Source organism: Oryza glaberrima, chromosome 11 (assembly GCF_000147395.1).
Source record: "Oryza glaberrima chromosome 11, OglaRS2, whole genome shotgun sequence".
Lineage (NCBI taxonomy): Eukaryota > Viridiplantae > Streptophyta > Magnoliopsida > Poales > Poaceae > Oryza > Oryza glaberrima.
Window position 1 is genome coordinate 6,645,633 of NC_068336.1, and position 22,981 is coordinate 6,668,613.

At 50.1% G+C, this 22,981-nt stretch overlaps 5 protein-coding genes across 5 annotated transcripts; all 5 read left to right on the forward strand.

Annotated features, from left to right (window-relative positions):
• Window positions 1-1,376: 1,376 nt before the first annotated feature.
• Window positions 1,377-2,884, forward strand: LOC127755471 (putative serpin-Z6A). Its single transcript, XM_052281149.1, has 2 exons — window positions 1,377-1,830; window positions 1,954-2,884. The coding sequence occupies exons 1-2, from the start codon at window positions 1,396-1,398 to the stop codon at window positions 2,785-2,787; spliced, it is 1,269 nt and encodes a 422-aa protein (XP_052137109.1). The 5' UTR covers window positions 1,377-1,395; the 3' UTR covers window positions 2,788-2,884.
• Window positions 2,885-4,620: 1,736 nt separating this feature from the next.
• Window positions 4,621-6,148, forward strand: LOC127755603 (putative serpin-Z6C). Its single transcript, XM_052281289.1, has 3 exons — window positions 4,621-5,102; window positions 5,192-5,485; window positions 5,564-6,148. Exons 1-3 carry the CDS (start codon window positions 4,653-4,655, stop codon window positions 6,080-6,082), a joined length of 1,263 nt encoding a protein of 420 aa, XP_052137249.1. The 5' UTR covers window positions 4,621-4,652; the 3' UTR covers window positions 6,083-6,148.
• A 2,149-nt stretch (window positions 6,149-8,297) lies between these two features.
• LOC127754003 (putative serpin-Z6A) lies at window positions 8,298-10,787 on the forward strand. Its single transcript, XM_052279456.1, has 3 exons — window positions 8,298-8,640; window positions 8,762-9,315; window positions 9,407-10,787. The coding sequence occupies exons 1-3, from the start codon at window positions 8,496-8,498 to the stop codon at window positions 10,220-10,222; spliced, it is 1,515 nt and encodes a 504-aa protein (XP_052135416.1). The 5' UTR covers window positions 8,298-8,495; the 3' UTR covers window positions 10,223-10,787.
• Window positions 10,788-15,660: 4,873 nt separating this feature from the next.
• On the forward strand, window positions 15,661-16,059 carry LOC127754726 (uncharacterized). Its single transcript, XM_052280290.1, has one exon. The coding sequence runs from the start codon at window positions 15,661-15,663 to the stop codon at window positions 16,057-16,059; it is 399 nt and encodes a 132-aa protein (XP_052136250.1).
• A 3,342-nt stretch (window positions 16,060-19,401) lies between these two features.
• Window positions 19,402-21,443, forward strand: LOC127754002 (serpin-Z6B). The gene is made up of 3 exons (XM_052279455.1): window positions 19,402-19,638; window positions 19,767-20,359; window positions 20,453-21,443. The coding sequence occupies exons 1-3, from the start codon at window positions 19,488-19,490 to the stop codon at window positions 21,281-21,283; spliced, it is 1,575 nt and encodes a 524-aa protein (XP_052135415.1). The 5' UTR covers window positions 19,402-19,487; the 3' UTR covers window positions 21,284-21,443.
• Window positions 21,444-22,981: the final 1,538 nt, after the last annotated feature.

Here is a 22,981-nt window from a genome sequence, read left to right on the forward strand (position 1 = left end):
GTTTTGCACCTCTTTCTTCAATAGATATTTAGTGATTCTGAAATCTTACAATGAACCATTTTTTAATTTGAAAATTAAACATAATTATTTTTTTCTTTTTGTCATCTGCAAAAAAACGACATATTAGAGTCTGCACCATCTATCGTCCACACATGAGCCATGAAATTCATGAGTCGTCTCCATGCAAGCCCATGTTCGATTTTAGAAATTATATCAGGCGCTTGCCATGAAAGAGTTGAGAGAGAGCGTGTGTTATAACAATATGAGTGTATTAATATGCAATAGTGTTTCTTATCACTCCTAATTATCATTAACCCAATGAACAATTTATCTATCTTAGAACATTATTATATACATGTCAACTGTGTATTTATATCATTTAACCTGTCATTATACCGTAGCAAAACACGAGCATTTTGCTAGTTGTAAATTAAATACATAAGAACACAAATATTAATGCAAGATCTTACGGATAAATTTGTGAAAGATTAAAGCCCAAAGTCTATCGCAAATAAAATAGCAATTCAATATTTGAATTGCCACTGTAATTTGAATATATAAGAAAACAAATCTTAATGCAACATCGTATATCTCTATCTCTATCTCTATCTCTACTATTAAAAAAATTGAAGATGTTTTTGCTGGTACTTTGGTACGTTATCCGTTGAGTCGGTTTTTAAGTTCGTTCGCTTTTGAAAATACATATCCGTATTTGAGTAGGTTTGTAAGTTCGTTCACTTTTGAAAATACAAAAGGAGTCATATAAGAAATCTCTTTAAAAAAATGCATGCTAACTTACGATCAGACTTCTAATTGTAGCTCATAATTATCTCTTAACCGTAGCTCATGATTTTTTTAAAAAATATATATCCAAACAAATTCTCACAGTCAATTTCAACTTAACTAAACCATATAACAATAATAGAATTAAAATACCCTTCACATATTGTAACACACGGATATTTTTTCTAATGGATAAAAATAAGTAAAAGATGAAAGACCGAAATCGATCGTAAATAGAATAGCAAATTCCGTATTAGAATTGCCATTGTTCTGATCACGGTTGTCAGAGTTGGGGCTGGATACGGCCCGAATCCTGAACCGAGTGTTACGCCGTTGACTTTTTAACAAACGTTTGACGTTTCGTCTTATTCAAAAAATTTATGTAATCATCATTTATTTTATTGTGACTTGATTTATCATCAAATATTCTTTAAGCATGACATAAGTATTTTTGTATTTGTATAAAAAATTTAAATAAGACGAATGGTCAAATGTTTGTTAAAAAGTCAACGGCGTCATACATTAACATATGGAGGGAGTACTACTTTTCTATTCTATACATGCATACAGCCAGTTCACGGCAAATACCGGCGACTCGATCTTGAGCCCGCCATGGCGCCACCGGCGAACGCCGCGACGAGCCACGACGACGACCAGTGCCAGCCCGGCCAGGCCGCGCTCGCCGTCCGCCTCCTGCGGCGCCTCGGGGCCGACTCTCTCTCCTCCGGCGACGGCGGCGGCGGCAACCTCGTGTTCTCGCCGCTGTCCATCCACGCCGCGCTCGCGCTGGCGGCGGCCGGCGCCCGCGGCGGCACCCTCGACGAGCTCCTCGCCGTCCTCGGCGCGCCGTCGCGGGACGAGCTCGCCCGGTTCGTCGGCGACGCGGTGGGGCGCGCCCTCGCGGACCGGTCCGCGTCGGGCGGCCCGCGCGTCGCGTTCGCGTGCGCCGCGTGGTGCGACGCGGCGCGCCGGCTCAAGCCCGCCTACCGCGACGCCGTCGTAGAGTCGTACAAGGCCACCGTCTCCACCGCCGACTTCCGGAACGAGGTCAAGCATGAATCGATTTCCTCTCTTCTCCTCCACAGATTCGATCGTCTTCCTCGGAGACGATGACGACCAGATCGCGTTTAATTCCAAATCAATTTCTAAAATGCTAATGCCTATGTGCAGCCGAAGGAAGCGATGAAGAAGATGAACGCGTGGGTGGCCGAGGCGACGAGGAACCTCATCACCAAGGTCGCCGGCCGTGGCGCCGTCCGGCGAGACACCGTGCTGGTCCTCGCCAACGCCGTCTACTTCAAGGGCAAGTGGGAGAATCCCTTCGACGTGGCGGACACCACGGACAAGAAGTTCTACCTCCTCGACGGCAGCTACGTCATGGCGCCATTCATGCGGAGCTGGGATGACCGGCTCATCGCCTGCCATGACGGCTTCAAGGTGCTCAAGCTGCCGTACCAGGACGACGACGAGGAGGAGGACGGCGTCGCGCCGCGCAGCCCGCGCTTCGCCATGTGCTTCTTCCTCCCGAGCGCCCGCGGTGGCATCCCCGCCCTGGTCGACAGGATCGCCTCCGACGAGGGCTTCCTGCTCCGCCACCTGCCGACGGAGCACGTCGCCGTCGGCAGATTCTACGTCCCCAAGTTCACGCTGTCCTTCTCCGGCAGCGTCGCCCGCACCCTGAAGAAGCTGGGGCTGCGGCTGCCATTCGACCGGAGGAACGCCGACCTGTCCGACATGGTGGAGGAGGAGGAGAAGGTGTTCGTCCGGGACGTGATCCACAAGGCGGTGGTGGAGGTGAGGGAGGAGGGGAGCGAGGCGGCGGCCGTCACCGTCGAGTCCTACGCCGACGACACGTGCACCATGGAGGATCCCGACGACGAGCCGCCGAGGCGGAAGCGCGTGGATTTCGTGGCGGACCACCCGTTCGCCTTCTTCGTCGTGGAGGAGACGTCGCGCGCCGTCGTGTTCGCCGGGCAAGTGCTCGACCCAACACTGGAGGATTAGTTCGGTCAGGCCATTGGCAACAATTTAATGCAGGTCGTCGAGCTTTAATTACATAGCTTCACACAAATAAGTTGCCTTCAATACAGCAGTAACAGCAGTACATCACAAAACTATTATTATAAGAATAATTTTACCATTCTTAAAAAAAATCAGAATGATACAATATTTTCTATTATAAAAACTTGCTATCTAAAAACAGTTCGATATCTCTAGGTATAAATTTTATTGTAAAATTTTATAATACCTAAAGATATTTTCTAAAGAACTGTAAAGTTTCTCTTATGCTAATTACTACTTCCTCCGTTTCACAATGTAAGTCATTCTAGTATTTCCTATATTAATATTGATGTTAATAGATCTAGATAGATATATATATATATATGTCTAGATTTATTAACATCAATATAAATATGGGAAATGCTAGAATAACTTGCATTGTGAAACAGAGGGAGTACTAGCAGTAGCACACACGATATTACAATATACTCCCTCCGTCCCAAAATGTAAGCATTTTTAGCTATAAATCTGGACAAATGTGTGTCCAGATTTATAACTAAAAGTTGATATATTTTGGGACGGAGGTAGTATATGCTAAACCGTTCGTGTGTTCAGCTTACTTTATACTGTTTAGTTTCCGATAAAAGCACCAATACTTAGGACATTCAACGGTTCTGAGGGTTCATAACATTTAACTAGATGTCCAGATATAGGATAATTTTACTATTTTTGAAAAGGTACATTGAGGTATTATAATTCTAGTGTAAAATTTCTAGGTACATAAGTACCTCAAGGTACCAAAAAATTTAGTGTAAAATTCATGTATCTCTCAAGCAGTAAAATTCCTCCCAGGGTTTCAAATTTCGAAATTGCTATTTCTGCCGCGGGCATCGAAATTTCGGAAATTTCAAATTTTTTTGGCTGAAATTATTTGAAAATTTGACTGATTTTGAATGATTTTAAATAAAATTTGACCAAATTTAAAAAAAAATGCAAAAAAGGGAAAATTTTGGGCGAGATATGAGCTTGCTGGAGAGGGGCGAAATTACCGAAATTTCGGAAATTGTTTCACCGCTAGGCAGAGCAAGAACACAGGAAGCAGATTACTCTGTTTTTTGTGAGCACTTTTCTCTCTTGGACTGCTTATACATCATGTGACAGATTTTTTAGCCTCCTATCATGCAGATTTCTTATCCTTTGAATTAACATCTAACGGATGACATTAATATACACAAACAAAATACAAAACAAACAAACGGGCCACATAGACAATCTGATGCTCACGTGGGCTCAAATGGGCTTAAGTAGATTTCAGACTTACATCGTAAATACTCTAAAATTACATATGCAATTATACTGCAAATACGATGTGATTAGTACGTGTGGGATCATACGATATTCTGTGAGGGAACTTCACGTTAAATAAGGGTAAAAAGAGTAACAGAAGGGTCTTATGGTGTGAACACGTTAATGATCAGACATTGGAGTCCAATTCCATGCAGCCACAGGACATACAAAACCGAATCTTAGCGTCAAATTGAACGGATAGAGAAAAGTGACAGATTTTTGAGAGAAAAAACTATCAACAAAGATATAGCAATTCCGTTTCTCCTTTATTACTCAACTCTAAATTTAACCGAATTACAAGTGAATGGAAAATAGAGCTAAATAGCATCAACGACATAAAAACGTACCATTAAACGTACCCTATACGAGGCATCTAGTGGATGACCGCAAAACAGCTCAAATCCTACCGTGTTTAACACGACATATGTGTCCCTTATATACATACAGGTGCGATACATATAATCCACGGATAGATTACGTGTAATCCTTTCAGCGTACGTAAAAAAACCGAATTCTCCTCCATGGAAGCGTGGGCACGGTCGTTCGCCGGCTCCGGCATGGCGGCGCTGTCCATGCGCCTCACCAAGCAGCTCTCCACCGGCGGCGACCACCTCGCCGCAGCCGGCGTCCAGCAGAACGGCGGCGCCAGCAAGGCCGGCCCCAGCAACCTCGTCTTCTCGCCGCTGTCCATCTACTCCGCGCTGTCCGTGGTCGCCGCCGGCGCGCGCGGGCGCACCCAGAGCGAGCTCCTCAAAGCCCTCGGCGCCGGGTCCCGCGAGGAGCTCGCCGAGAGCGTCGCCAAGATGATGGCGCGCGCCCTCCCCGACGGCACCCCGCAGCGCGGCGGGCCGCGCGTCGCGCACGCGTGCGCGGTCTGGCACGAGCGCGCGCGCACGGTCAAGCCGGCGTTCCGCGACGCCGCCGCCGCCTCCTTCAAGGCCGTGACGCGCGCCGTCGACTTCCTCCGCAATGTCAGTAACACATACAGAGGACGCGATCTATCAATCTAATCTCCATTAAATTCTTGCAACTAATCTCTCTTCTTGATCCGATCGATCAGCCAGAGGAAGCTTGTAAGGAGATCAACAGATGGGTGTCGACGGCGACGGAGAACCTCATCGACAGCATCGTGTCGCCGGATTCGGTGGACAAGAACACGAGGCTCGTGGTCACCAGCGCCGTCTACTTCAAGGGCAGATGGGCGAGGCCATTCGACAAGGAGAAGACCAAGAAGGACAAGTTCCACCTCCTCGACGGCGGCGGCGACGTCGACGCCGATTTCATGCGCAGCGGCGAGGACCAGTACATCGCCGTGCACCGCGGGTTCAAGGTGCTCAGGATGCCGTACGCGGCGGCGCAGCACGAGAACAACCGGGTCTACACCAAGGAGCACCTGCGCCGCCGGTTCGCCGCCGCCGCCGCCGTCCCGAAGGACATGCCTGCGACGTCACCACGGTACTCCATGTGCGTCTTCCTCCCCGACGAGCGCGACGGGCTGTGGAAGCTGGAGGACAGGATGGCGGCCGGCGGCGAGGGGTTCCTACGCAAGCACATGCCGGATCGGCGCGTCGAGGTCGGCGAGTTCAGGATCCCCAGGTTCAAGCTCTCCTTCGGCGACAGCGTCGTGCGCGCGCTCCGGGGTCTCGGTGTCAGGGCCCTGTTCGACCCGGCACGGGCCGAGCTGACCGACGTGCTGGAGGCGGACAACTCCGGCGATCCGCCGCTGTTCGTGTCGGACGTCGTGCACCGCGCCGTGATCGAGGTGAACGAGGAGGGCACCGAGGCGGCGGCTGCCACGGCGATGATTCTTTTAGGTGCGGCGCCGAATGCGGCGCCGCCGCCGCCACGGGTGGACTTCGTCGCCGACCATCCGTTCGCGTTCTTCGTGGTGGAGGAGACGTCGGGTGCGGTGCTCTTCGCCGGCCACGTCGTTGACCCCACAAAGCAGTAGTAATTCGGTATTCACGTATTGAAATTTGCACAAATCTTAAAATGGTAGTGGAAATCTGAGAGCAAAAGCGAGCATTTTGTTTGTATCGATTTGAGTTTATGAGTAGTTTGGTTTACTAAGAAATCGCGTGGAAGCTAGATACAAATCCCTTGATCGTTTTTAAACTTTTTGGTGGGGGGAATGTTTGATCTCAATCGTTTTCCGGACTATTCAATAACGTTGTGCATTTTTTTTTCTGTTTTGGGTTAGAATTTTCAGTACTTAAAAAAGGATTTTCCAGTATAAGAAACTATTTAGATTGCATACGGATGTAACTGGTCGCGTCTGTAAAAATTGTCCTCCTATTTTTGTATGCGGACACTTAAGAGGACCTTTTAAGGATCCGCAGTTCCGCACACAAAAATAGCATATTTTGCAGGCGAACCTCTTAAAGGGCCGCACGTAAAAATCAATTTTCGCATTCAGACCTCTTAAAAGGACCGCACGTGAAAATACCCCTCCCTCCTCATACATCTTTTCCCTCTCAACCAAAAATTTCATCCTTATCATCTCTCTCCATCTCTCTCACCTCCCCATCCTTATCCTCATTAACTTCTCTCCTCATCATTATCCTCGTTTCCCTCTCCATCTTTACACCTCATGGGCGTGGAGCGGGCGGCGAGCGGGAGCGGTGGCAGCTTGGCGTTGCACTCCCCGGTGGTGGCGCCCCTCACCCATCCGGATCCGGAGGCAGCGCCGGCGATGTGGCAGGGAGCGGCAGTGTGTTCGTTGGAGCTAGTTCCCAACCAGCGCAGTGCGCACACGGAAAACGGAGCGATCCATTAGCGCGTGATTAATTAAGTATTAGCTATTTTTTTTTCAAAATAGAACAATATGGTTTTTTAAGCAACTTTTGTATAGAAACTTTGCAAAAAGACACATCATTTAGGTTTAGTAAGCGTGCGCGCGGAAAACAAGGCGGAGGGAGCTGGGAACCAGCCCTCCCGAACACATGCTGTGTTTGCCATTTCCAGTTCCCACCGGAAACAGTACTCACGAAAAATAGAGCGGTCCATTAGCGCGTGATTAATTAAGTATTCACTATTTTTTTAGAAAAATGGATTAATTTGATTTTTTTAATCAACTTTCGTATAGAAACTCTTTGAAAAAAAACACATTGTTTAACAGTTTGAAAAGCATGCGCGTGAAAAACGAGGGAGATGGGTGGAAAAAGGGGTTGCCGAACACACCCGTAGGCTGTGTTCTTCCTCATGGGTTCCCAACCCACCTCCCTCGTTTTCTGCATGCACGCTTTTTAAAACTGCTAAATGGTACATGTTTTGTAAAAAGTTTATATAAAAAAGTTGCTTTAAAAAAATCATATTAATCCATTTTTCAAATTTTTATAGCTAATACTTAATTGATCACGTGTTAATCTATCGCTCTGTTTTCCGTGCGGAGGGAAGGGGTTCCCGACCTCTCCAAACGAACACAGCCTTAGATGTTGAGTAGATAGGTCAACAGGGTGTGGCCCCACCACATGAGGGTCAGGCTTATAGTTGGCCAAAAGGCCCACAACTCGACGACCTGACCCAGGGCATGAAGATTTGGCCCAACACAGACACAGAATGGCCTAACCCGATCGTTAGACCATGCCTCGGCCTCTTCCTCATACAACGTGTCAGCTCGGCCTAACGCTCCAGCGTGCCGTAATCAATCGACGACTAGCCCAAAGAGATGAGGGAAACAAAATAGACTTATTCGAGCTATATAAGACTCGACCCAAAGAGATAAGAGAGTGAAAATAAACTTATTACAAGGACGAACACGATGGACTGATCGTGCCTTCGGAGTGGCACGGTACAATCGGAGTCTTTTTTAGCATTGCCTAGGCCATAGGTACATCCCATGAACGAGCACGACACGACACGGCGTGTTGGTCGGACCATACCAGTCCGACTGATCTCGGACCGTGCTTTAGTCGTGCCCGGGCCGGGCCGGGGCCGGGCCATGCCCATTTGGCCAATCTACAGTGCTGCCCTTACCTCACGGAAACAGCAGTCACCAACCCATCCACGCGTTTATCGCCGTGGACACTGTCCGTGCTCCAACTGTCATTACCTTAGCCTTGAAGGCTCTCATTGCACGGCAGAGGATGAGAGGAGTGCATATACACCGTGTCCACGGTCCACGCCACCCCACCCCACCCAGCTGGCTAGCCACACTTCACTCGCCCCGCAATTCCTCTACTACTACTAGTGTCCTTCACCCATCGCGTTGGTTCGCCTGGCCGCCTCCGCGTCTCCTCCGACCTCCGCGCGGCCGTCCACCCGCGGCTCCGGCGCTCCGCTCCGGCTGTGCCCGTCGCGCGCTTCCTCTAGGGTTAGGGTTTTCCGTCTCCGGCCGCCAGGTTTGCTGCCGCGGTCGCCGTCCGATGGGGAGCCCGCCGCCGCCGCGCCGCCGGTGCTGCGCGATCCAGGGTTTCGTTGTGTTGTTCCTCGTCTACGTGCTCGCGGTGCTTGTGCTCGCCGGCGGCGAGCTCTTCCGCGACGACCACCCGCTCGACCTCCGCTTGCCCTGTACGGCTTTTATCTTTTCCCCTTTGTTTCTTTCTTCTCTCTTCCGTTCTGCAGGATTCGAATTGGATCGATTTGTTCGTTGTTTTCATGGCGTTAATCTCCACGTTTCTGATCTGTCTAGCCTCTCCTGGAATCGGATCCTCCTCCGCTCGAGTCCTCCTCTCGCCTCGGTCGTTGCTGCTTCGTCTCGGGGAGATCGCGAGACGTCGGGGGAGGTGGTGGCGACCGGAATCGGACTCTCCGACGACCGACGGACGAAAGGAAGGGAACAGTTCGACCACGGAGGCGTGTTCGCGGCGGTGCGCCGCCTCCGGCCTGACGGAGATGTCCCGGCGCCTCGCCGAGCAGCTCTCCGCGGAGGACGGCGGCGCCGGCAACCTCGTCTTCTCGCCGCTGTCCATCTACTCCGCGCTCACCGTGGTCACCGCCGGCGCGCGGGGGACCACCCTGACCGAGCTGCTCGCAGCTCTCGGCGCGCCGTCCCGCGACGCGCTCGCCAAGAACGCCGCCGAGATCGCGCGCGCCCTCCCCGGCGGCACGGCGACGGGCGGGCCCCGCGTCGCGCACGCGTGCGGCCTCTGGCACGAGCGGACGAGGAAGCTCAAGGCGGCCTTCCGCGACGCCGCCGCCGCCTCCTTCAACGCCGCAGTCCGCGCCGTCGACTTCCTCGCCAACGTAAGCCAGTAACATTGTGACGCAATCTATGTCAATCTAATGTCACTAACCCACCCGCCATTGATCTCCTCTCGATCAATCCTCCATGCAGCCGGAAGAAGCGAGGAAGGAGATCAACAGCTGGGTTGCGGCGGCGACGGAGAACCTCATCGACACGATCCTCCCGCCGGGGTCAGTCGGGACGGCCACGAGGCTCGTGGTCACCAGCGCCATCTACTTCAACGGCACATGGCAGACGCCATTCCGAAAGCAGGACACCAAGAAGGACAAGTTCCACCTCCTCGACGGCCACGGCACCGTCGACGCGGACTTCATGCGCACCGGCGAGGACCAGTACATCGCGGCGCACGACGGGTTCAAGGTGCTCAAGATGCCGTACGCGTACGACCACGCGACGCCACAGCCCTCGCCGCGGTACTACTCCATGTACATCCTCCTCCCCGACGAGCGCGACGGCCTGTCGAGCCTCGAGGACAGGATGGCGGCGGCCGGTGGCGGCGGCGGCGGCGAGGGCTTCCTCCGCGAGCACATGCCGGTGCGACGCGTCGAGGTCGGCGAGTTCAGGATCCCCAGGTTCAAGCTCTCCTTCAGCCGCAGCGTCGTGCGCGCGCTCCGGGGTGTCGGGGTGAACGCCATGTTCGATCGGGCCGAGCTGCCGGACATGATCGAGGGCGAGCCGCTGCGCGTGTCGGACGTCCTGCACAAGGCCGTGATCGAGGTGAACGAGGAGGGCACCGAGGCGGCGGCGGCCACGGCAGTGTTAATGGAAGGTGCGGCGCGGTATGCGCCGCCGCCGCCGCCAAGGGAGAACTTCGTCGCCGACCATCCGTTCGCCTTCTTTGTGGTGGAGGAATCGTCGGGCGCGGTACTCTTCGCGGGGCATGTCGTTGACCCGACGAAATCTTAGTCAACAGAAGTATAGTATCATTGTTTTTGGAAATTGCTCGAGTCTTAACGCTAATGTCTACTTCTATCCGTCCCAAAAAAAAAAAAACTGTTTTCTCTTTTTTATTCTCAAAGATAATTTCCAAAAAAAAAGAGAAAAACTGCTCTTCTAATGAGAAACTGCGTGGGTATTTAAATGGACTGCACGCTAAATTCTCTTTTTTTTTCTCAAACATTAGATAATTAGAAAATTCCCAAAAAAAGCAAAGTGAGAATTTTTCTCTTTTTTTTCAGTTAATTAGAGTTTGCGATTGATTTGTTAAGAAAAACTGCGTGGGTAGTTAAATGGACTGCATAAGGCGGACAAAGTACCGTACCTTGGCTTGCGAAGTTGCGATGGGAAATAGATATTTAAGTTCTTTCAGAAAACATATTGTTCTTCACGTGGGCCTGTATGATAACTTATTCAAAATAGGTTATTCGGTTATTCCTCGTCCATCAGATCCAACATTAGCTATTGATTTGTAGATAAAAACTTGATCCGTACTGGTCACAACCTAATTAAACATGTCTAGCCGCACATCATATCTACTGCTTCTTCTATTTCACAATGTAAGTCATTTTAGCATTTCCCACATTCATATTAATGTTAATAAAGATTCATTAACATCAATATGAATGTGGAAAATGCTAGAATAACTTACATTGTGAAACGGATGGAGTACTACGTATACCTGTTGCATAATATATGGGATTTTGGTGAAGTACTAGGATATGTCACATCCACTCAAAATCATTCATATTAATATGTCGCATCCACCTAAAATCATTTATAGTACTAGGATATATCACATTCACCCAGAAGCTCTTAGGGTGTGTTCGATTGGGTGGATGAGCCTGAATGGGAGATGGCCGCCCGATTTTTCGTGTTGTTTGATTGGAGGGCATGATGGATGGGGCGACCTGCAATATGAAATATTCCCTCAATATGCTGGATGAGTGCATCCGATCGATTTGGCTGGATGAAGCTACTCAGTTTTGGTCTAGGTGATGTGTCATATTCTGATTGGTTGTGGTTGGTTTAATTTCTTGTTAAGCAAGCTCTAAATGATTTTTTTTCTCCTAAACCGTTTATCCAATTTATGATTTGATTACACCATTATATTTGTTATAATTAAATCTTTAAAACAATATCTCGAATGATTATATTTTGATAAAAAAATATATATGACAAATTGGTCTCACTAACTTTTGGCTTTTCCCATCCATGTTATATCCCTCCAACCAAGAAATTGGATCGCCATATCTATACAAACCAAACAAAAAATTGGATTGACATATCCAACAAAGTATAGATGGCCATATCTCATCCATGTATGACTGTGACCCAAACACACCCTTATATTATGGGACATAGGGAGTATCTTTTACGTTGGCTCCCTATTCTGGCGTGTTAGATCTAATCATGGTGGCATCTCCGATGATCGAATAGGAAAAAAAGGCATTAAAGTTAAAATAAACCGCCAACATCTCTACCATCCAATTCGCATGCCTCAACTTTTTTACTACCCAATTCATATGCCCTCTATAATATATCCTTAGGACTGCTAATTAGTCTCTTTGGTACCACTTTATCTGTTTTTCATGTATTTCTCTTTTCTTAATCCCATTTGTATTTTGTTTAAGTTTTGTGGACTGTTTTGCCCCTGGACCCACCTGTTAGAACAAAGGGTGAGAACAAAGTCTGGATCGATCGATCTCTCTGCCCGAGCATCGACATCCACTCCGCCGTAGCGGGCCACGAGCGCCACCACCCTGTCACCGTGCGCCGCCAACCCCGCCGACGTGTGCCGCTGTCGGAGAGTGAACTCCTAGAGCAGGGGACTAAAGGGGCCCCCTTTCAGTTCGGCCGGGGGCAGCGGGTGAGAATCGAGGGTTGGTAGAAAGAGGGGTCGGGCCTCTCGAGAACAATGAGAGAAAATAGATTTATACAGGTTCCGGCCGTTGAGAAGTGTAACACCCTACTCCTGTGTATGTTTGATTTGTGAGGAGCGCGATGTACTTGTTGGTTCTATCCGAGAGTCATCCTCCACTTTTTCACTAGGCCTGGACCTCCTTTTATACCTCAAGGGGTTACCACAGTGGCCCAAACGATCTACCTAGGGAAGAAGGAAGACATCATTTACTTTTATTACACGTCTTATTTCTCTGACAAAGGAAATCATGCCTTCGGCGCTCCAGCATGGCCGTATCAAATCACAATAGGAAACACGGGGGACGAGTGCGTCATTTCCCATTAACCATCTAAAGACTTTGGGTACCCGTTCCCACCAAGGAATGGATACCCTAATTTAAATTAGAGTGGGATATTGTCCCCGACTTGCACACGGGGCGCGATTTCTCTCATCATGATGATGTGACCAGTCGGCATCGGCCACACGCCGCCTGACAAAGGGCTAGTGCGCAGGCGCACTCACCCTATCACACCGGTCACTCAAGCGTCACTCAGCCTGTCAACCACTCCTGCACTTCGCATTAAATGCGGCGTGGCGGGGCTGCAGCTCCTGCATTAAGTGCTGTTAGTTGCACGCTAGGCGTGCCTACCTAACCCGCGCATGTTGGCAGGTGCATGCAGGGGGTCATGACGGCCTGACCACCGACTGGGAGGGGGCAGCTGTCGCTCCACCCCGGTCCGACTCCCCTCGGGGGCAATGCCACGTGGTCCTGGCGACGGCTTCCTCCCTCTAGTCATGATACCCCTGGGCCCATATCACCGAGAGCCACCAACCCCGCCCCCAACGCTGAGGAGTGCCACCGCCAAGCACCACCACTCCGCCGCCGCCGAGCGCCACCACCGACGCCCCCACCGCCACAGTTCTCAGAATCAACAATGTCCAACTCCAGTGCTTGTAATTGTTCCTCCTGGCATGTAACCCTTGTCTTCTGGAATGCCTTAAGAGACCACTTGCTGGAACTCGGCACCGAAATCTGCTTTGATAGGAGATGCAAAGTTGATTCGAGCTAGGCCGGTGTTGGCGATCGGTGGCGGTGCTCGGCGGCGGGGTGGTGGTGCTCTCCTAGTCCTGGAGCTAGGGCGGCGCTCGGCAGTGGAGGCGGTAGGGGCATTGAGCTAGGCCGACGGCGGTGCTCGGCGGCGGGGTGGTGGCGCTCGGCGGTGGGGCATCGAGCTGGGGCAGCGGCGGTGCTTGGTGGCGGCGCTCAGCAGCGGGGTGGTGGCGCTCCGGCAGCGGTGCTCGGTGGCACTCGGCGGTAGGGTGGTGGCACTCAGCGTTGGAGGCGGAGTATGCCAGTCACTGGCGGAGGTGCTCTGGAGAGATCGATCGATCCAGAGAAGAGAAAACCTCTCCCTTTGTTCTGACATGTGGCCCAGGGGCAAAATGGTCCACAAAGCTTGAAAAAAAATACAAATGGGATTAAGAAATGAGAAATATATAAAACAGAGAAAATGTTACCAAATAGACTAATTAGTAGTCCTAATGACATATTATAGAGGGCACGCGAATTGGGTAGTAAATACTCTAAATTCTCCCGATTTAGGTCATGTTTAGTTCGTGAACAAAAATTTTTGGCATGACACATCGGATATACGGACACACATTTGAAGTATTAAGCGTAGACCAATAACAAAACAAATTACAGATTCCGCCTGGAAACTACGAGACAAATTTATTAAGCCTAATTAATTCGTCATTAGCAAATGTTTACTGTAGCACCACATTATCAAATCATGGCGCGATTAGACTTAAAAGATTTGTCTCGTAATTTCCGTTAGAACTATGTAATTTTTTTTTGTCCACATTTAATACTTCATGCATTTATCTAAATATTCGATGTGATGGGTGAAAAGTTTTTTTTTAACTAAACAAGGCCTGATGCAGGCAGGCGGCAGCCGTTCAAAAAAAAATGCAAGAGGGGTTTGGATGGGGCTAAAACGTTACAGCCCCTGTCGACTAGGGTTGCAGTTAGGTGAACCTCACCACTGCAGCAAATTGGCATGTCATGTTAGCACACGAAGTGGGTTGCAGGGGACATTGTGCGGAGAGCTTGAAGCGAGGTTCAGCAGCGAAGCAATGGCAGGCTCGAGTGGGAGCACAGCACGGTCGGCGTCTCAAATATCCAAGTAAGGTAAAACCTTTGCATCTCTTATTCAATTCAGGGAAAAAAGGCCACTTAATTACTCGCCTGCTGTTATTTGTGATTCTGGTTCAGAGGCCGGTGGATTTCATGGCGCGAGAACAATCCATCTCGGAGGTTCCTAGCTATCTTGTGCAAGGGCTCGGGTGAGTAGTTTGTGAATGTCATTTGGTCGATTACTTTAATGTTTGAACCATTTTGATTTGGGTCGAGTTTAGTTCCAACCTTTTTTCAAACTTCTAACTTTTCCATCACATCAAAACTTTTCTACACACACAAACTTCCAATTTTTCCATCATATCGTTCCAATTTTAACAAAACTTTTAATTTTAACGTGAACTAAACACACCCTTGGTTGTTTCATTTTTGAATGAGCAAAACGATGGATGCAATATCTGGTAGTGATATGAACCGGTGACAACGCCGTATTTGTCTACACTGTTCATGATTTTTTTTTTGAGGAACCGACGACAGGAGTTTCTCCTGCCGGAATTTATAGAAGAAGAGAATTGGTCCAGTTAATAAGAGAAACCGGGCCCAAAAACCAAACAAGCACAGTTAATTAAATGGGAAACCGGCGAAAACCTATACAGAAAAGGAAAAGAAAGCAACTATTGAGACCTCACAAAAGTCATCGTTGCCGAGCTTGCCCAAGGCAAGTAGCTTCGACAACATAATGCACGAGGTCTCCAGAACCACCAAACATCCTCTAGCGGAGCAGAAACCTTCTGAGCGAACCCTTCAACAAGGGAACAACATCAATAATGCTGTCAACGCCCGTTCCAAAAGGAACCCAGTTTTCACCTGAAGGGAGAGAGAGCCATCATGATGATACCTCCAAGGAGGAAACGGCACCCACAGGCGTTGATATCATCAACCTAGAAAAACACTAGGCAAGGTTTTCACCCGAGACTCTCTCAAATTGCTCCACCACCAAACCCTCATCGTGTTGCCTGGACGTCAGTTGAGGGTCATCGTTGCCGAGCTTGCAAGACAAGCAGCTCCGACTCTGCCTCAACAGTCAATCACATTGCAGCTCGACCAGAGATCACCTCACACACAGGAACCCAACTGCAGCAAACCTACGGCGCGGCCGACGACCAGCGAGACAGGACGCCGGAAACCAACTCCACCCGCCACCCCTACCACACAAAGGAGCTCCCCGGTAATGACTGGAAGCAGCCTAGCCTAAGAAGGGAGGAGGACCTAAGAAGAGGGCAGCGGGCGCCACACCGCCGGTGAGCACTGGAAGACGAACAACTAAAGAAGAGGGGAACCGGATCTGGAGAAATAGGAGTGAGGGAGATGGAGGCGCCGTCCCCGTCGCCGGCAAAATCGCAGCAGGTCGGCAGCCCCCGGCCAGGTCAGCGGCAGCCGGCGCCGGAGCGCGCCACCGAGAGCCGGACTGGAGCCGCCGCCGACGAGCCCACGCCGGAGAAGCCCGTCACCGGTCCATCCGCCTACGCCCGAGCGGCGTCGGAGTCGACCAAGCCCGTCACTGGTCACCCCGGCCAGAGGGGCAACCGGATCTGGCGACTCCGTCGCCCGTCGCCGTCGCCGGAGCCGACCGCCACGGGGAGCCCCACCGCCACGCCGCCGTCGCGGTGGAGAGCCCCACCGCCGCACAGTCCCATCGCCACGACCTCGCCGTCCCGCCGCCATCGTCGCCACGCCCGCGCCGGGACGAGACGGAGCCGAGGATGATGGCCCCGCCGCCGCCATCCCAGCGCGTCGCCCGGCTTTGCCGTCGACAAGCTCCGGCGGCGGCGAAGCACGGAGGAGGGAGGAGGAGGGGCGGCGGCGGCTAGGGTTTCGCCCCCGAGCCGCCGCGCGAGGGCGACGCGAGGGCTGTTTTGGATTTCCCTTCCACTGTTCATGATTTGAAGATAGAGAACTCTAAAATAAGAGCATCCCTTGTCAATGCTAGAGTTGAGATTGATCAACTTATCGTTGCGCGCAGTGTACACGAAGCACAGTGCAGAAGGGGCGCGTCTAGTATACGAATGTTCGCGTAGCATGAACACAATAGCGGGTAAATTCCGACAAGTCCAGTCCGTGTGCGTGGGCACCTTTTACTTTCGACCGACGTGCTAGCTGGCTCGTTCGCTTGCAGCCCAATAGATACAACCCACAATATTTTAGCCTAATTCATTTGTGTGTATAAACTTTGTAGGCATATACTATATACCTATAGACTTTGCAAATATAAAATTTATACCATAGAAAAAATAGTGTAGGGATTTTACGCACATAAACACATTTAGTATGCAAACTTTACACCATGGAAAAATTTGCTGTAGCAATTTTACACATAGAAACAATTAGTATACAAATTTATACACATAATTTTCTTTGAGAGAAATACACGGAAATATTTGGTATAGAAATTTTATATTTGCATGGTCCATGTTTTCTTGCTACAGCGTAGATGCCCTTCATTTGAATTAGGTCCAAGCCCATCATAAGAGTAAAAAAGAAGAAAGTCTGGCCTCAATGAGACAGGCTTGGTCCGAAAAACATATGTGTCCACATACTTAAAAAATATTAAAGAACTAAACACGGCCTGTGTAGTGATGTTATTTGCTCTGTTGCTTAGAGCAGGTATAATAAGTCCTAATCAGCAGGCTGAAGGGTTTGCCATGTCATCAAAATCCTAGGTGGAGGAGTGAGAAGAGAAGAGAGAGAATGAAGCGGGCGGCTCCTCTATCGCTCGGTTGAAGCGCATCGTCTGAGAAAAATCTCTCGCTTTCCAGCCCGGTGCGAGCGCTAAGGGCACCCACAATGGTTATCTATAGGCTCTCTACAAGAGATTCATGTCAGCATATTTTCCTACATGGAAGATATTAAATGAAGAGAGAGAGCAAAACTATCTACTAACTTAGAGATAGTCTATAGAGAAAAACGAGGCAATGCATGAGAGAGATATAGATACCCATGTAGACATACTATTAAGATGGTTTACTATTAATCTAGTCTATTGCTGAGATGTACATGTTTTATAGATATCACCTTACTTTACCATTGCGGGTGCTCTAAGGGCACCCACAATGGTTATCTATAGGCTCTCTACAAGAGATCCATGTCAGCATATTTTCTTACTTGGAAGAGATTCAATGAAAAGAGAGAGCAAAGCTATCTACTAATCTGGAGATAGTCTATAGAGAAAAACGAAGCAATGCATTAGAGAGCTATAGATACCCATATATATATACCATTGAAGTGGTTTACTATTAATCTAGTCTATTGCTGAGATGTACATATTTTATAGATAGCACCTTACTTTACTATTACGGGTGCTCTAAGCCGCTGCTTTGTTCCTCCCTCCGATCCCATGCATCTCTGCCGCCGCCCTCTTCCCTAGCTCGCCTCCTCTACGCGGAAAATTGCCCCAGCCTCCCTCCAAATAGAGTCCCCCCTGCTACAATTCATAGTATAAAACACTCAAATCCATCCCCATGCCACCAAATTCGTCCTCAAATTGCCTCCTCCAAACCATAGACGCCATTTGTCCCCAAACCATAGCAACCACAGCAAGGTTGAACGGCAAAGCAAGAGGACGTTTGTACCAGCGTCTCTGGAGGTCTCGCCGCCGGCGACTCAGCCCGTCACGCCGCCGCCACCTCAGATCGTCCTACTGCCATCCTTCCTTTCACATACAGATCTAGAGACTGGAGCCAGGTTTCCCCCAGCAACACCACAGTCCATGAGCATGTGTATCTTGTTTGATGAAATAGCCACAATTGATCATATCTCATGCATGCATTAAATACCTAAATATTTATCAAAGGTAGATTAACCACCAACCTATCAGCCGGCCTATTATATAAGTGAAGGCTTTAGGTGATGTGTCACTAGTATAACGCCCACTGCTGGCGTTCTTATTATCCTTGCTCTTATCTGGTTCAGGCTAGATCGATATGGATATTCTGTTTGCCTCGCCTTTTGTGTTATCTGAAATTTATATGGCACAGGAATGATCTTTTGTTGTGTATGTATGTTTGTTCAAAATCTTAAATGAATGGAATGAATTATCCCTTCAGCATTTTGTGGTTAGTATTTTAATTTCGATGAGATGAATGACCAACTGTAATATTTGTCATATTGAATATTTTGTGAGACTGTCAGTTATGTCGTGAAAATTGCCATCCATAATATATGTCAGATTGACAACTGTCACTGTCAACTCATAGTAAAAAAAAATCAGATCGGACCGACCGTTCAACTGGAAAAAATCGAAACCAAAGATCTTCAAGGTTCGGTTCGAATGTAAGACCGGACATACATGTAAAACTACCTTGAACCGGCTATTAAACCAGCACCGATTAAACCTGATGAGGCCACAACAGTCGTTTAATGGCCTTAATGTGGCCCAATTAGTCTGCCATGCACACTCAGTTGGCAAAAAATGAAAGAAATATATCCTCACATGAATCCGGCTGTCCTAGCAGTTGCCTTATAGCTTTAACATATATTATATATAAAAATTGAACCGCGGTTCAACCACCTGGTGCTCGATTCATAGTTTGACCAGCGGACCCCGTAAACCCAGGTGCCCGATTCATGGTTTTTCGTACTATACCGGCAAGCAAACAATTGGCTGTCTTCGGCTGCCCCTCTTCCTAATCCCTCCTCTCGTTTTCTATGCGCGAGTTTTTCAAACTGCTAAACGGTGTATTTTTTTTAAAGGTTTATATACGAAAGTTGCTTAAAAAATCAAATTAATCTATTTTTTTAAAAATATTAGCTAATACTTAATTAATCACGCGCTAATAAACCGCTCCGTTTTCCGTAGTACACCGGTAGGGAAGCAATGGGGAACACAGCCCTAAACAGGTCAACCTCAGGTGTTGACTAGAGTACTAGACAGGTCAAAAGGGTGGCCCCACCGCACCACCCAACGGAATGCCCAATTGCTCACCGAAACAGCAGCAGTCACAACCTGTCCACGCGTTTATCCCCCGTGGACACGGTCCACGCTCTAAATGACAATACCTTAGCCTTGGAGTCTCTCATTGCACGTGAGAGGAGTGCATACACCGCGTCCACGCCCACATTCACACGCCCCCCCGTAATTCCTCGTCCCTACTACAGTACTACTAGTAGTAAAACTTTCCTGCGTCTCCTCCCGTCCAATGGCGACTCCACCGGCGGCCGGGGCGCCGCGCCGGCGGTGGTGCGCGATCCAGGGTCTCGTCGTGTTGTTCCTCGTCTACGTGCTTGCGGTGCTTGTGCTCGCCGGCGGCGAGCTCTTCCACGACGACCAGCTCCAGCCCCGCTTCCCATGTACGTGCTCCCGGCCGGATTCCTGGTTTATCTTTTTTTTTCCCCACGTTTAATTTTTTCCCCCTTTTTTTCTCTCTTCCGTTCTGCAAGATTGGTTCGTGATTTCCACGCGTTTCTGATCTGTGTAGCCTCTCCTGGAATCGGATCCTCTTCCTCCTCCTCCTCCGCTCGAATTCTCCTCTCGCCTCGCTCGATGATCCGCCGTCTCGGGGAGATCGCTCGCCGTGGTGGAAGCAGGCGGTGGTGGACTGGTGGTGTTCGACCGGAATCGGGCTCTCCAAGAAGCGAGGGAGGAAACAGTTCGGCCACGGATCAGGCGTGTTCGCGGCGGTGCGCCGCCTCCGGCCTGGCGGGGATGGCGCTGCGCCTCGCCGAGCGTCTGTCCTTGGAGGAGGACAGCGTCGGCGGCGGCAACCTCGTGTTCTCGCCGCTGTCCATCTACTCCGCGCTCACCGTGGTCACCGCCGGCGCGCGGGGGACCACCCTGGCCGAGCTGCTCGCCGCCCTCGGCGCGCCGTCCTCCCGCGACGCGCTCGCCGAGGACGCCGGCGAGATCGTGCGCGCCCTCCCCGGCGGCTCCGGCACGGCGACGGGCGGGCCCCGCGTCGCGCACGCGTGCGGCCTCTGGCACGATCGGAGGAGGAACGTCAAGCCGGCCTTCCGCGACGCCGCCGCCGCGTCCTTCCAAGCCACGACGCGCGCCGTCGACTTCCTCGCCAACGTAAGTGATCGAATCATCGATCTATATCAATCTAATGTCACGCCATTAACGAATGACGATCTCCATTGAAACGGACATGCGCGACGCGTGTAGCCGGAGGAAGCGAGGAACGAGATCAACAGCTGGGTCGCGGCGGCGACGGAGAACCTCATCGACACGATCCTCCCGCCGGGGTCGGTGAGCACGGACACGCGGCTCGTGGTCGCCAGCGCCATCTACTTCAACGCCACATGGCAGACGCCATTCCGCAAGCAGGACACCAAGAAGGACAAGTTCCACATCCTCGGCGGCGGCGGCGACGTCGACGCGGACTTCATGCGCAGCGGCGACGACCAGTACGTCGCCGCGTACGACGGGTTCAAGGTGCTCAAGATGCCGTACAACACGCGTGCCTCCCGTACGCACACGCAACCGCAGTACTCGTTGTGTGTCTTCCTCCCCGACGAGCGCAACGGGCTGTGGACCCTCGCCGACAGGATGGAGGCCGGCGGCGGCGAGGTCTTCCTCCGGGAGCACATGCCGGAGAAGCGCGTCAAGGTCGGCGAGTTCAGGATCCCCAGGTTCAAGCTCTCCTTCGACGGCAGCATCAAGACCGCGCTCCAGGGTGTCGGGGTCAGGGCCGTGTTCGATCCGGCAGCGGCCGACCTGTCCGACGTGCTGGAGGAGGGCAACTCCGGCGATCCGCCGCTGTTCGTGTCGGACGTCCTGCATGGGGCAGCGATCGAGGTGAACGAGGAGGGCACGGAGGTGGCGGCGGCCACGGTGGTTATTATGAAAGGGAGGGCGAGGCGGCCATCTCCGGCGCCGGCGCCGGTGGACTTCGTCGCCGACCATCCGTTCGCCTTCTTTGTAGTGGAGGAGTCGTCGGGTGCGGTGCTCTTCGCCGGCCACGTCGTTGACCCCACTAATCCTAGTCAACTGTAATGAAATTTGCATGGATCTTAAATGGTCGTGGCAACTAGAGAGCAAATTGAGCCTTTTATTCGTTTTAAATTGGATATCTACCCTATAGTATGAATTTAAACTGGCTAGTTCTACGTTTGCTATATTTTAGGGTGAATGAAATAGAAAATTGCTTTGGGAGTGTTCGGACCTCTAGTTTCCCAACCCAAATCCCTCGTTTTTCGCGCGCACGCTTTTCAAACTGCTAAACGGTGCGTTTGTGGTAAAAAGTTTCTATACGAAAGTTGCTTAAAAAAATCAAATTAATCTATTTTTTTAAAAAAATTAGCTAATACTTAATTAATCACGTGCTAATAGATCGCTCTGTTTTTCGTATGGAGGCACTATGTTCCCATCATCCACATGCTAGGCATTCATATAGACATGAGAAGACGGCTCACTCAGATCTACTGGATCAGCAAGAAGGCGCTGGCTTCAGTTGAGAGTACTGGAGCTGTGTGCTTTTAGTGAGGGAAAATCTATTCAGGTTTCAGCGAAACGTTTAAGCAGTTTTACATTAACGCCGTGTTTAGTTGCAAAGTTATTCTTCAAACTTCCAATTTTTTCATCATATCAAAATTTTTCCACACACACAAACTTTTAACTTTTCCGTCACATCGTTCCGATTTCAACCAAAATTCCAATTTTGGTGTGAACTAAACACAGTCTAAGATGCTGCTCTTTCTAGTGATATTTGTACTGGTCATCGAAGTCGTTCACATAGGATTGGTTGAGGTGATTGTAATTGTCAAATGTGGTGTCGTGCAACAAAAATAAAGGATTACATTCGAGATGGAAATTTTTTGCTTGTGTACATAATAGAGCAAGAGTACAGTAGCATGCTCCGCCGCTGGATCTGGGAGGGAGGGAGGGGCCGGGAGCCGCCGCCACCCTCCTCCGCCGCCGCTCGCCGCCACCCTCCGCCTCCCGCCGGTAGCCGCCGCCCTCCACTGCCGCCGTACGCGTGGCCACCGCCTTCCCCCCGCCCCCCTCAGGCCAGATCTGGGAGGGAGTGAGGGAGGGGAGTGCCGCCGGCCACCGCCCTCCGCCGCCGCCTCCACCGGTAGCCGCCGCCCTCCGCTGCCATCAGCGCCGGGGAGAGGAGGAGAGTTGCGGGGAGGGGAGAGGTGAGGCAAAGAGGACTTAGAAAAAAATCTAGGGTATGCAGCCTCTATTTATATTTCCTATGTATTTTCGCAGGCGGAGGTCCGCCTGCAAAAATGAAGGGTATTTTTGCAGGAAGACCGTTTAAGTGGTCCACATGCAAAAATGGATTTTCGCAGGCGGGCAGCGGGTTTCACCCCGATTTACATTTTCGTAGACGGCTATTTGTATCCGAAGGTTATGTCCACCTGCGAAAATAAGTATCTAACATCGGCAAAAATGCCTTTTCTTGTAGTGTAATAGAGATGCGACATATCCTAAGATTATAAATTTGGACAGATAGTTATCTAGATTTATAGTTATATAATATATTACATTTGTATTAGGTTGCATTTATATTCCAGAGGGAGTAATAGCTGCCCTATGTGGCAAGTGGATCAGTAGATCAATTGGCATCAAACAATATTGGTGTGCAATCTTTCGATCATTGGTTGTTTTTTTAGAAAACAAAAACATTTTCGGACTGGCTTGAATGCTTTCAAAACATGTAATTGAACACTCGCCATCGAGTCAGAA